This window comes from Ascidia mentula, chromosome 4 (genome assembly GCF_947561715.1).
Source record: "Ascidia mentula chromosome 4, kaAscMent1.1, whole genome shotgun sequence".
In the NCBI taxonomy this organism is placed as follows: Eukaryota; Metazoa; Chordata; class Ascidiacea; order Phlebobranchia; family Ascidiidae; genus Ascidia; species Ascidia mentula.
This window is the reverse complement of record NC_138569.1, coordinates 2,784,071-2,796,955: the sequence shown is the minus strand read 5'-3', so window position 1 is coordinate 2,796,955 and position 12,885 is coordinate 2,784,071. Positions and strand designations below refer to the sequence as shown.

General features: G+C 38.7%; 2 protein-coding genes across 6 annotated transcripts; both read left to right on the top strand.

Annotated features, from left to right (window-relative positions):
• Positions 1-22: 22 nt before the first annotated feature.
• Positions 23-747, top strand: LOC145899123 (UPF0235 protein Acid345_4205-like). 4 transcript variants are annotated; one of them, XM_082987841.1, is made up of 4 exons: positions 23-72; positions 138-255; positions 317-444; positions 512-747. In XM_082987841.1, the coding sequence occupies exons 1-4, from the start codon at positions 58-60 to the stop codon at positions 608-610; spliced, it is 360 nt and encodes a 119-aa protein (XP_082843967.1). In that variant the 5' UTR covers positions 23-57; the 3' UTR covers positions 611-747. The 4 variants fall into 4 exon arrangements, 3 of the variants coding, with proteins under 3 accessions (XP_082843967.1, XP_082843966.1, XP_082843968.1); XM_082987840.1 differs by having other exon boundaries at positions 135-255; XM_082987842.1 differs by having other exon boundaries at positions 135-255; positions 317-367; positions 512-606.
• Positions 748-1,431: 684 nt separating this feature from the next.
• On the top strand, positions 1,432-12,870 carry LOC145897185 (uncharacterized). 2 transcript variants are annotated; one of them, XM_082985373.1, is made up of 15 exons: positions 1,432-1,678; positions 2,091-2,200; positions 2,365-2,561; positions 2,984-3,072; positions 3,532-3,656; positions 3,900-4,092; positions 4,170-4,275; positions 5,155-5,286; positions 5,547-5,770; positions 5,887-10,023; positions 10,390-10,730; positions 10,934-11,083; positions 11,520-11,648; positions 11,872-12,003; positions 12,325-12,870. In XM_082985373.1, the coding sequence occupies exons 1-15, from the start codon at positions 1,480-1,482 to the stop codon at positions 12,523-12,525; spliced, it is 6,465 nt and encodes a 2,154-aa protein (XP_082841499.1). In that variant the 5' UTR covers positions 1,432-1,479; the 3' UTR covers positions 12,526-12,870. The 2 variants fall into 2 exon arrangements, with proteins under 2 accessions (XP_082841499.1, XP_082841498.1); XM_082985372.1 differs by having other exon boundaries at positions 11,872-12,015.
• The last annotated feature ends 15 nt before the right edge of the window (positions 12,871-12,885 follow it).

Below are 12,885 nucleotides of genomic sequence, written 5' to 3'. Positions count from 1 at the left end.
TTATTATTGGTTTTAGGTTAGGTTTTGTTTCATCATTTTCATAGACTTTTGTTGGTAATGTCAAGACAAAAGGTGGATTCTGAAGTTGTTTTCCACCATTCAGAACATACAGTGTGTTTAATGTTGTTTTGCAGCAGTTGAATACATTGACAAAAGTGCTGGCTGCAACTACCACAAGCATAATAAGAAACAAAAGTGGCAACATCCTCATTTCAGTTTGTGCATCTCCTGGTGCAAAAAAAGACCAAATAAAAGGTTGTTTCTTCTTTTACATTTTGTTGGGTATGGTGTTAAGAAATTTTCTGATTTTTTTTAGGATTTTCTGAAGAAGGGATTGTTCTAGCTGTGACTGCTCAAGCACAGAAAGGTGCAGCTAATGTTGCGATCTGTCGTTTTGTTGCAGCAACACTGGGCATCCATAAACGCCACGTCACTTTACAAACAGTAAAGTGTCTGTTGATAGTCCGTTGATTTTGTTGACACATTTTCATCAATTATTCCTTTATTGCAGGGCATAAGGTCAAGAAATAAAGTTTTAAAGCTCTCTTCTGAAGCTGGGTTTACTGCGGAGGAGCTCGAAAGCAAACTAAAGGCGGCTGTTGGGTGTTAGAAAAAATGTCATCTCTTTACCAGCGATTTTTATCCGTTTGTGCTCGATGGCCGAAAAACGAAACTAGATCGGCAAGCATGGTGACTTTATTAGACCATATGCAGAAAGTGGGAAAGAAGCAATTTACTCATGGAGATGCAACACAGCTCGAGGATCCAGGTAAGTGCGAACGGACAGTGGAATGTTTGGAAAGGATTGCAGATGACCGTTACAAGAAAGAGTATCCCCGAAAAACGGAAGCCACCTATTCCGGTTTTACGGCAGACTTCTTAACGCAAGGAATCGATGAGTTGTTTAAGAACAGCACGAGGAAAAATAATTAGCACAACATAAAATTTCTGTAATCATGAAACTTTTTCGAGCTTTGCAGAATAATTTTCGTTAAGTGAAAATCTGTTGTTTTTTTTGACACAGTTGTGGAAGTTTTTCGTTTTTGTGATGAAAAAAAAGAAACAAACAAATGTTGTTCTGAAAAAGAAATTAAAGCTGCTTTCGTTTAACGATTAACCGGACAATGATGACATAATGAAAACGTTTCGAATATCTTAAACGGAGATATTAGCTGCGCTCATGGGATAACAGAAAGACTTGCGAAAAACTAACAAATGTGCGAACAGGTTTGGCAATAAATATTGGCGTGCTCTTCGATCGTCAGCTAACGGGGATGGTTTTTGTTAATTTCAATTTGCTGATGTTGCAAGTGAAAAAATTTCAGGACAACTTTCAGATTGTTTGCGATTTCCCACCGGCCTAAAACGTCTAATTCAAATTGACTCGAGTCAAGCAAAAAAAACACGTATCTTTGCTCTTGTTGCAGAGAATATGCCAAAAGCAGGTTTCTGTGTAAAGTTTGTTAGAACGGAGTAGTGATGGGTAGCAATAAGCTTTCCAACAGGGGCCATGTCCTGGATTCAGAAGATGATAGCAGTGATGAATCTGATGAGGATTATCCCATTCAAACTGGTTCCAGTCGGCAATCAGTTTTATCAACTGACTCTTCTGACTATAGTGACGATGATGACATCACTGATGATGACAGCATCAGTTTTCATACTCCCCAAGCTGGAGGTAAAACATGTGGTTCAACCTTGGTTTGTGGTTTGATTGACAGAGCTGTTCTAATGAACAAGTTATTGCGGTCATCACAACATCAAAATAAATTCTTTCGTCATGGAAAATATATTTTAAACTTGTAAAAAGAATAAAAACATTGAGGTAACATAAAAAATAATGCTAAAACAGGCTTGATGAGGCTATCAGTATAAGAGTTATATTTGACTGTGCTGATGACAAATCCAAACCCCATTATAACCCAAATGTGCCACAACAAAGTGTTATGTGTATGAGCATTCAAAAGTAGTTAAACAGAAAACAAATATGTGTGTTTATTAATCGCTCAAAATTCACCAAAAAAGTAGGGACTCCACAGTGACCACATAGATTTTCTTTCTGTAATTTATACGGTGTTATTCTGTTGCAGCCGATCCATCCTGTCCGATCTGTTTAAACGACTTCAACCACCAGCAAATAGGAGTACCTTCAAACTGCAAGCATGTCTTCTGTGTTGATTGCATCTTGGAATGGACCAAAGTTAGTCTAGTTGTGTTAAAAGCCTTGAAGGCAGTTGAGTGTGGATTTAAACATATTTTACAGATAAGAAATTGTGACCAAAAACCTTTGTGTTGTCAATAGAAGAGCTTAATATTTTAGCTTACATTGACATTAATTCAAACTAAACCTGAATTTTTGTGCAGAATGCAAACTCCTGTCCAGTGGATCGTATCGATTTCGACAAGATTCAGGTGTTCAAACGAATTGGTGGCTCCCTCCTCAAGGAAATGCAAGTAGAGGGTAAAGTCTGCATCCCTGATGAAATAACAACCTGCTGTGAAGTTTGTGGGCAAGGAGACAGGGAAGATACTTTGCTTCTTTGTGACGGCTGTGACTTGGGGTAGGAACTGTTGTTGCCATTTTACTTGAGAAAAACTGTATATATATGTAATTTGTGCTTTTTTGTTGTTGAACATGACTGATTTATTTCAAAAGTTTGTTAATAATCTTAAGAATGTGGCATTTGCCCTAATGTTTTTGTGCAACAAAGTTTTTTCAAAAGTTTAATACAGTAGGTTCTCAAACCTCTTGTTTACCCTCAAAAATTACTTCCATGTTTCTGTTAATAATTCTCAATTATGATTTCATTGTGTTTGGGTTGTTAGAGGCCTTAGTATATGGGTGTTGCTGTCATGTTTAATAACAAAATGTTACGTGGGTATTACGACTGCAAACACTTTAACTAGAGAAAAAATTACCCTTATTAAGATATCGTTTGCATTATGTACAACAAGCTAAAGCTAATTAAGTTGTAAAATTAAGGTACCATTGCACTTGTCTGCTACCATCTTTGGATGCGGTTCCAGCTGGAGAATGGTTTTGTCCAGATTGTGCCATTCACAGACAACAAGGTATAATTCATAATTGGTTTTGTAATGTTAGTACATTTTAAAGGGTGCCTTATACATAATGCACCATTTTGGACATTATGTCCATATACATACAATTGCTGACTATAATTATGCAGCTGTGTTGAATGATCAAGCCATCTGTGAAATTATACCATTCTATGTGAGAACTGTACTTTTATTCTGTTGTTGTAACATTGACCATAGAAAGGATCAACCATACAGAGCTATGCAGGCAAAGGATGTGATAGTTTACTGAAAAGTAAATTTTTAATTTAAGTAACTAGAATTGAAAGGATAATCTTTATCAACTTGATTTAAATCTTATGTTATAAAGCGAAGTAATAGTTATGTTTTTTTTTTCAAATGGCGACATACAGATTCCCTTTTTTGGTGTGTTTATGCATTACCTGAGATAAGGATATTTTGATTGTTCATAACTGTTTTTTTCTTATTTCCAAGAACAACAACCATCTGGAAGGCGACAGAATCGACTTGTAGGTCGAACAATTGCTACAGAGCGTGTAAGAACAGAAATAAGTCGATCGCGTCAGCGACTTGCAGGTGTAACAACTTCACTAAACGATGTAAGTTGTTTGTTTCATTGTTTGTATTGGTTGCCAACTGAAAAGTAGTATTATAGAAAAGCTATTTTTTGTCAAATAAAATAATCTAATCAGGTCAAGTATTTTGAAATATGTTGGTTTTGTTGCAGGAAAGCAAAAAAATAATTAAATGACAACCATTATAAAAAATTTGAACAGGGAAATCCAATGACATTTACATGGACAAAATCATTTTTTATGTAAACCATTGTGCTGTTTTTTTAGCAACTGGATGCAATAGTGGACAGCATTCTTATTAATGCTGGACGACGATTGCGCGTTACTTCAGTTGGCAGGAGTCGTAGACGCAAGGCAAAAAGGACGACCAAGTCAAGGTCAAAATCTAGAGGCAAATCAAAACAAAGAAGAAAATCCAAGTCAAGAAGTAGGAAATCGCAAAAGTCTGGAAGCAAAAAAAGTGATTTACATACATGCTCTACATTTTGTTGTGCCTATATGGATTTTTGATGTTAATGTGAGATTGGTGTTTTGCAGCCTGCAACAATCGCCTTCCAACCAACTCAAACCATTTGCCGCAAGCTGAGGAAAATTTATTTACAGTGCGAGGAGTGGATGATGAACTTGATGAATTTTATGCTGGGTGGGTTTTATTGATTTTTTGAAAAATATGTTTAAAATTACAATCTCGGCCGATCCAGTTAGGCTGCAAGCCTGCAATGCCTGAGCTGCGAAGCCTGTAAACCTAATGTTTTGAATATCCTTGTGTTTTACTGATAAAAACAACTGTTCATTTCTGTTTCGATATCTTTGGTTCCAAAACAAAGCAGCTTCTTTAAAGAATAAAGGAAACTTTAACAAAACAAACAAACATCCTGTTTTGTTCTCGGTCCTTCAGACAAGTCACAAATAAAAAAAATTCTAGTTTGTTATTTGAGGTTGTGTTTTTACCAGCGGGACAAGTGATTTCAAATTTATTAAAAACATAAACCAAATGTTAATGTGGAAAAACAATTGTTTCATCAACTATTGGCTTATTCTGGACATATGTATAAAAGAAATATTCAGCGTTAGTGTCAGATTCGAAAAAAACCAGTTGTGTATTCCTCATAGTGTGTTCTTGATTAATTATTAATATATTTTCTGTCCATAACGTCCACAATAAAAATTATTTTGTAGAGGTCAAATTATAACAAATTAAATTTAAATATTTAGAAAAACACCAAAAAAAGTAATGAACGTTGGCTACTGAGGTCATCTTGTTCGACCCCCTTCTACTAATTATAGTTGAAAAATAACTAAATAATAACCGAACTCTACCCATGATTGGCTACAATTTCCAAAAGTAACTTACTTGGTTTTAACAAAACAGATTCGATTAATGCCAAGCACAATAGCAAATTGGAAATGAATTAGAAGCCCCCCCCCTATCATATTTTTTCAAGACCTATAGCACGATACCAATAATATATTAACCTATCTTGAAATTGTTTTTAAATTTGTGTAATTGTTTACCTTCCAGTGGAGTGGAGGATGAGGAACCAAGTTATTTGATTGCTCACAAACACCGTCTCATGTCACGGTCCGCACTGAGGTTCAACACTCCTCTGCCTTCCTTGTTGCTAGGTACCGCCCATCCAAGTGCACAAGTCAGGTAATCATCCCCCTTCAACTTACATTTTACCCATTCACAATTCCTGTTTTCCACAGGAATTTGATGCTCATCCAAATGTTTTTATATTTTTTTTACATTGATAATCAATTTTTTTTTAATTTAAAATATATGCAAATATAATTTACTTTTTTCAGTTGAAAATACTTGCAATACAGTTTCCTTTTTTAATCATGTGCAATACAATTTAAATATGTGCAATACAGTTTACTTTTTTGATTTAAACACATGCAAATACACAGGGTTGCATCTCCTGTTCCTGATTTGCTGGGAAGCATTCTCAGTTCCCAGGAAGTTCTGCTCGCTCCCAGTTCCAACATCCACATACAACGTGGTGGGAAGCTCTGCCTGAACCAAAAATCTAAGCCTTCACCTATGCAAAAACCTGTTGAAAAACGGAAAAAGGAAAGTGGATCTGTTCCTGGCATCTACAAGTCCGCTGTGTCACCTACAGGGAGTAGCGGAGGTTGGTGCACCTAAAAGTATCTTAAAATTTGATGAAATTATGATAATTTTTTGTGGGCTAGAAGTAAATCTGTATTATTGTTAACTTCTCAACAACAAAGAAATATTTTTTTACAGTTGACCCCAACCCGCAATCATCTACCACACAATCCTCTTCATCAACCGCAAGATCCAGCACAGTAAGATGGGGAAATGCCCATCGAAATGACATCTCGGGAGCATCAGACAATGTTTCAACACTTGATGGCCACAGAAACAATTCGGAAGATGTTGATGCAGCGGTCGAAAACGATTTTGATAAGGCAAATAAAAAGTCAAAAACCGAGCGACGCCAGTCTGCGAACTCTAGCAATATTAAGGGAAGAAAGATTTTAATTAGGCCGGTGTTTAATTTGCCAAACAATTCTGCTGGGGGTAGTAACGGAGTTAAGTCTGCAAAGGCATCTAAGAAAGATACATATGACCCATTTGAACCAACAGACATTGATGAGGTTGATTATACTGTGCCATCAAATGCAGACGCCAGTCCACCAAAGTTGTACGACCCATTTCAGCCAACTCTAACTGACGAGGAGGAAGAGAAAGAAGAAGAGTCAAAACCTGATGTTGCAATTAAGAAGGAGCAGGAAGAGACTCCTTCACCCATAGCACAGGAAGAACCTTCAACACCCTGTGATGTGGAGTCAGAACCTCCTTCTTCCACTTCTCAGCAAAACCCAACAGATAATGGAAACGAGGTGCCTGACAAGCAAATGGATGTTACAGCAGAAATAAAAAGGTCACCATCGCCAAAGCCGACACCTACACCGAGCAAGAAGTCCTCAAAGAAAATAAAACCTTCCAAGGTAAAGTTGGACATTTTTGCTGACGAACTGTCGGAGGAGGATGATTCTCAACCTTTTCCAGCGAAGACTCCGGAGAGACAGGACTCACTTGATATGTGGAGAGAACAAGTCAGGTCCAAATCACCCAATGACAGAGTAACTTTGCCAGGTTTTCAAGCAGACTCTTCAGCTGTTGGCCCAATTAAATTTAAGAAGTTTAATCGAAAGGTAAAACAACTGGAAGACGCTAAATCCGAACCTTCAGAAGCTAGTAGCTCAACAGGTAATGAAAGTAAAAACCCTGCAACAAAAACACCTGAGCCAGATGTAGATAAACGCAGTGAGCAAAAGAAAGAGAAAACTAAAGTCGATAAATCCTCGTCTTCTGAGAAAACAAAACAAAGCAGACGAAGGAGTCGCTCGCCAAGCAAAGAAAAGCGAAAAACTAAGGTAGAGGAGTCTGTAACGACTAAGAAATCTTCGGGACAGGAAAACAGGGGATCAAAACGGCATGAAAGAAGCCGCTCTCGTCATCGATCAAGAAGCAGAACGAAAAGACGATCACGCAGTAGGTCACAGAAAAGATCAAGGAGGCGATCCAGAAGTCCACAAAGGAGTTCTGGAAGTCGACACAGAAGGAGATCCACGAGTCGTTCAAGGCGTAGATCATCAAGCAGATCCCGACGCCGATCTAGAAGTCGAAGCAGAAGAAAATCAAGGAGTTCTTCCAGAAAAAGAAGCCGAAATCGACGTGAGTCTGAAAGTGAAAAGCGCAGAAAACGATCAAGAAGTAAGTCTAAAGAACATCGAAAACAACAAGAAAAGACTGACAGTAAGTCAAAGCCGAAACACACCCAGATTATGGAGACTGAGATCGATGTTGAACCTCTGGTTATTGTTGAACCGCAGACCGATGATGATGAAGGTGAAAAAACAAAAGATGAAAAAACAAAAGATGAAAAACCAAAAGATGAAAAACCAAAAGATGAAGATATCCTTAATGCTCTGTTTTCCATCAATGAAGGAGACAACAGTGACAAGTTTATCGGTGATCCTGCTCTTGATCCTGAGGAGATGTGGGTGGAGGCGAAACACAAGCCCAAGAAGAAGAAGAAACATAATGAAGATGATGATAGCGATGTGGAGATCATTGAAGTTATTGAATCATCATCAAAGCAGAATGGCAAGAAGAAGAAAAAGAAGCATAAGCATGCTGAAGAATCAAAGCATGTGATGGATAATTCTGCAACTGAAATAGTAAAACTTAAACCGAATAAGAAAATATTAAAACAAGCTGCCGATACTTCATCTGATTCTGATGTGGAGCAGAAGCCATTAAAAAAGCTGAAACGCAAGTCAAAAGTCGACGCCGAATCTGAAGAAGAAGTGAAACCTCACAAAAAAAACAAATTTGAGCCGAAACATGAAAAGGAAAATAAGGGCGACGATGTTTTAAAGAAACACAAACACAAGAAAAAAACTCACAGTCACGTAAAGGAAAAGGAGGTAGAAAGTAAAGAGGTGGGCAAGAAACTGAAAAAACACAAACAGAAAAAGAAGGCCAAGCACAGTTCGACTGGAACCGACATTGAAGTAATCGAAATTTGGGACAGTGACCATTCACCCGTTAAACCAAAGCACAAAAAAGCAAAACACGAAGTAGTTGCCAAGGCAACTGAAGAGATTACAAGTGTGAAAGCCAAAAAACGCAAACATTCCAAACACGGCATATCAGACTCAACATCGAGAAATAATGATGAGGTTTCCAATCTCGTTCAAAGCAAAAAGAAGGCAGTTGGAACAGAAACTGCTTGCGAAAAAACTGTCAGTACAATTACCCCTGATATTACAAATGAGAATGAGTATGTGGATCAGTTGTTGGACGATCTTGCTGTTCCTGTGCCAGTACAGAAAAGTTCAAAAAAGCAGTTGAACAAACAGCAGCAGGATCCCCCAGGTAAAAAATCAACACCATTGCAATCTAGTCAGGATTCACAGGAATTTGATATTGATGACTTATTGGAGCAACCGTACAAACAGACAGAAGCAGAGAAAGAACATCTGTCAGTTGATAATGATGAAGATGATGTTGACCGGAGTGGTGTGAAACAAGAGGAAGAGATGCGCAGTCCTTCACCAATGTCACCATCTTTATTGTCTCCCGGCTCTTCATCTTCTGAAGAAATATCTTCCAGCCAAAATGTGCTTGCAAGTCAGGAGCTGACTGAAGCGCCGAGTTATGCAGAAAAGTTCCTAGAACAGTCCCGAAAGCGTTGGAACGAGACTTTACGCAATAAATCCTCTCATGTTTCTTCAAAACAGGATATGGAGACAAACTCACAGGAAGACAAATTCACCACCTCACCACAGGAACCGATCGCACAACCTAACAACCAACAAGACACACATGCCAATCAGTTGGAAAACGCTGCTCCGAAAATCAATCTAGTCACTGACATGTTTGCTGAACCATCGCCTGATGTAGTTGAAGCACAACCAGATGTAGAAAAGGAAATTCCTGTTGAGAAAAAGGTTATGCAACCGTTTCTTGGTGGCACATCACACGACACTGACATACGTCAGCTGATGGCATCGGACAAACCTGGAGCACTATCTAGTTCAGAGTCAGATACCAAACAAGCTGCTTTCCTTGAGAAAAATGCTGAACCCCAGGAAACTGAACGGCTGAAAGATGAAACAGATAATAAGGAAATTGTGGCAAAAGAGGAGACTTTCTTGCCTTCTGACAAGAAACAGGCTGAAAAAACTGCAAAGAAAGATGACTCTTCGAAGAGGGACTCGAAGCGTCGACGTTCTCGATCAAGATCTGGACACAGAGATTCTCATTCTAAGCGCCGTGAATCTCCAAAGAGAAAGAAATCGAGCTTGCGCGACCACGGTCGTCACAGACGCTCAAGGAGCCCAAGTGGCTCAAGAAGGAGACGTGATCGTTCTCCAAATCGAACAAGATACAGGTCCAGAAGCAAAGAAAGAAGACATTCAAGATCTAGTCGTCATAGCAGCAGATCACCTAAGAAGTCGAACAGGCGGAGATCTAGAGAAAAGACGCCAAAGATGACATCTTCAAATCACAAACGCGATAAAAGTGAAACCTCTTTAAATCAATCGGCGTCAGAATCTAATCAGCCAACTGAATCTGTTGTTCAAACCAGTTTGTCACCACAACCCATTGCTACGATCAGCGGCATATCAACACTGGGTGGGTTCAACCATGTAGCTCACCACAGTGACTTGCATGAAGAACAACACATGGACTTACCCCTGCATTCCATGCAATCCCTTGCGAGCGAAAACAAATCGTCTGCTTTGATTCAAATCAACACGGTAGACACAAGTAAGGCTGACAATGAGAAGGTGAAAGTTGAAACACCCTTGACAACAGCAACCTCGGGCAAGGATGAGGAGCCTGGTAAAATGTTTAGTTTGTTGTGTTGTATATTATTTAAGCAACCTTACAAATAAAATTACTTGTGTATGAGTAGCCACATTTTAGACATCTTTGATATACAACTGGCAACATTGCATTTGACATGTAATAATTATACATAGTAATGTTCACTGGCATCGCAGCCAAGGCATTACAACCAAGCTGAATCAGCAACTTTTCATAGAAATGTAACACTTCTATGCCATAGAATGCTATTTTGTTTTTGCCCTACAACATAAATGTTAAAGATTTAATTTTTTGACATCCTACTAAAGCCCACAGCCATTGTAACATGAATAACAGCATCAAATCATTTCAGCATAATCAAGGATTTTTTTGTTTTCAAAGACAAACTAGATCTTTTCTCTCCATCCTGTCCGATGACTCTAGAATGTGAAATCCCGAAGGCAGCAGAAAAACAACCATCTCGACTACCTCCTCCACCTCCTCCACCCAAACTCACAAAGTCGCCTCCCAAACCTGATAAATCTCTCCAGAAAGAGGCTCCCACCCTTGCAGATGCATTGCCTGGCCTTGCAGAGCTGGCCAAGGTCAAAGATTTAAAAGAAGAGGAAAATGTGTTGAATCCGACACAGATTTTGAACATCGTTGGTTTGAATCCAGTTCAACATGCAAAAGATGCGATTATGAGTATTGCTGAATTGTCAAAACAACTCCAATTAGGACAGGTTGTTATTGATTTTACATTTTTCTTGTTGTTACTTTAGTGTTGTTTACTTTCTGAATGTACATTGTCTTGCTTTGCCAGCCATTGGATCAAATGGACTGGCTATTTTTTTTGGTTTTGCTGTGCAGAGGAAACCTTAGGAACAAGACCCAGAATTTCAGCCATATTTGTTTTCACATATATGAATGTTATTTTTTTCACTAGATTCTTAACAAGTCAGAAAAGGCCAAGGCAAAAGAAGGGAAAAGAAAACGAAGGCAGAGCAACAAGGAGGCGGATGGACTTTCGCCAGTTTCGCTCGACAACATTGAGAGTTCTGCAGTCGAAATGTACAACAAGGACAAAAAGAAGACGGTGATTTGTTTTGTTCTGAACATTGCTTGCTTGCATATTACCTTGAACTTATTAATCGGAATTGCTCCTCTGGCGCTTAGTTTCTAAAGTGTTTATTTGAAACCAACGTTACGTCTGCCATCCGGCGAGCAATTCCGATTAATTAGTATGCCTGGCAACAAAAATAGTAGTATACCTTAAACTTGTTGATTCAGATCAGGCTATGGAAATGTATGTTGGGGTTGCAGAACAAATTGGCTTTTGTAGGGACAATATAGTGTTTCACACTTTTTGTTGTTTACCTTTGAGTGAAAAGAAAATTCTTAAAAAGGGGTCACACAGATTTTCGTTCTAAAATGGGGTTGCAAAACAAAATAGTTGGAGAATCCATGCTTGTTAGTAAGATATGCTGACTTTTTTAATTATAGTTTAGTTATTTATTGACCTTCTTTTGCAGTTGGAAAAGAAGAAGAACTTCCAACAATCGGTTGTAGAGGAGGCGAAGGCAGCAATAAAACCTCATTATGAAAGAAGAGAAATTAACAAGGTTCAATACAAAGACATAATGAAACGTGCAGTCAACAAGGTAAACCACAACAACATTAAATTTTCTGTCATGAAATTAGTTTCAAAATTGTAAGCATTTTAACTGTTATAACTCGCTTGTATATATAACTACTAGTCTGGCTAATTTTGAGTAGGCCCAAGTGATTTTTATCTGTGATCTAAATCTACAACTGTTGATAGTGGTGAAAGTTGTTACTGGACAAAATCCAACAAAACTAAAAACTTGGTTTTGTTTTCTTCAGATTTGTCAAAGCGATCGTACTATGGAGGTGAACGGAGTGAAGATTAGGAGGTTGATCCGTCGCTATGTGGAATGTTACCAACAGAAAAATGAAAGAAACAAGGAAAAAATGCGGACAGTACTCGACGAGAAGGTCAACAAACATGTCAGTTACCCACAATCCAACTTTATACCGTCCGTTTCTCGAAGAAAACGTTTTTCGTTGTCTGTTAACGTGCACCGACCTGTAACATTTTACGACAAGTCGTATTTGTGCTTTTATTGCTACCAAACGCTTGGTTATAACGTGGTCGGTTTTACACACTGCCGTTTTGCAGAAGGTGTTTTCAAATCTATTTGTGCGTTATAGCAATGTAGGCGTAATTATTTCATACTTGTACATTAGGAAACTGTAAAACTGCTGCCGTACCTTTCCGACTAGCTGTTTCTAAAACAACATAACGTATTTATTTAGCAACGTACGAAGGAAGTTGAGTTGCCGGTGAGTCCTCCCAGTCCTGTGGGTTCTCCCCTCACAGCTCCAGACTCACCAGCTGACGATGAAGACGGACTGCAACTCACGCTGCTTAAGAAAGAGCCCAGAAAGATAGTGACCCTCCCAGATCTGCCTTTACCTCCACCACCACCTCCCCCCAGGCCAAGATACATGATGTGATTTCAGGATGAAAATCGGGACTGAGCTTGTTCTCAAATAAGTTGGCAAACCAAAGGTCAAGATCTAGCTGCCTGGAATCACCCCCGAGTGTTGTGCGTGGGCGTCGTGGTGCTCTTTTTTAGACATTTTAAACCGCGACTGAGACATTACCAGTTTGTTTTACTTTCCATATCGGTTGGAGATAAACTCGCAAACCGGTTCAGAGCTTGTTGTGCGCAGAACTATTGTGTTTATTTGGCGGACGACCGATGCATTTTGTTTCCGTGATTTGAAGCTCTGTAAATTATCATCTCTCTGTAAATAAACGAACCGTGTCCTTGTGTACGCTCGCTAATTAAAATCGGCACGTCAGATTTGCTG

What these genes read in the sequence shown, in the direction of transcription:
- LOC145899123 (XM_082987840.1), top strand. An exon ending in AAAAAAAGACCAAATAAAAG is followed by an intron (nt 256 to 316) that starts GTTGTTTCTTCT and finishes GATTTTTTTTAG; the next exon opens with GATTTTCTGAAGAAGGGATT. An exon ending in GCCACGTCACTTTACAAACA is followed by an intron (nt 445 to 511) that starts GTAAAGTGTCTG and finishes CCTTTATTGCAG; the next exon opens with GGCATAAGGTCAAGAAATAA.
- LOC145897185 (XM_082985372.1), top strand. Translation starts at nt 1,480, where the DNA reads ATGGGTAGCAATAAGCTTTCCAACAGGGGCCATGTCCTGGATTCAGAA. An exon ending in TCATACTCCCCAAGCTGGAG is followed by an intron (nt 1,679 to 2,090) that starts GTAAAACATGTG and finishes ATTCTGTTGCAG; the next exon opens with CCGATCCATCCTGTCCGATC. An exon ending in CTTGATGAATTTTATGCTGG is followed by an intron (nt 4,276 to 5,154) that starts GTGGGTTTTATT and finishes TTTACCTTCCAG; the next exon opens with TGGAGTGGAGGATGAGGAAC.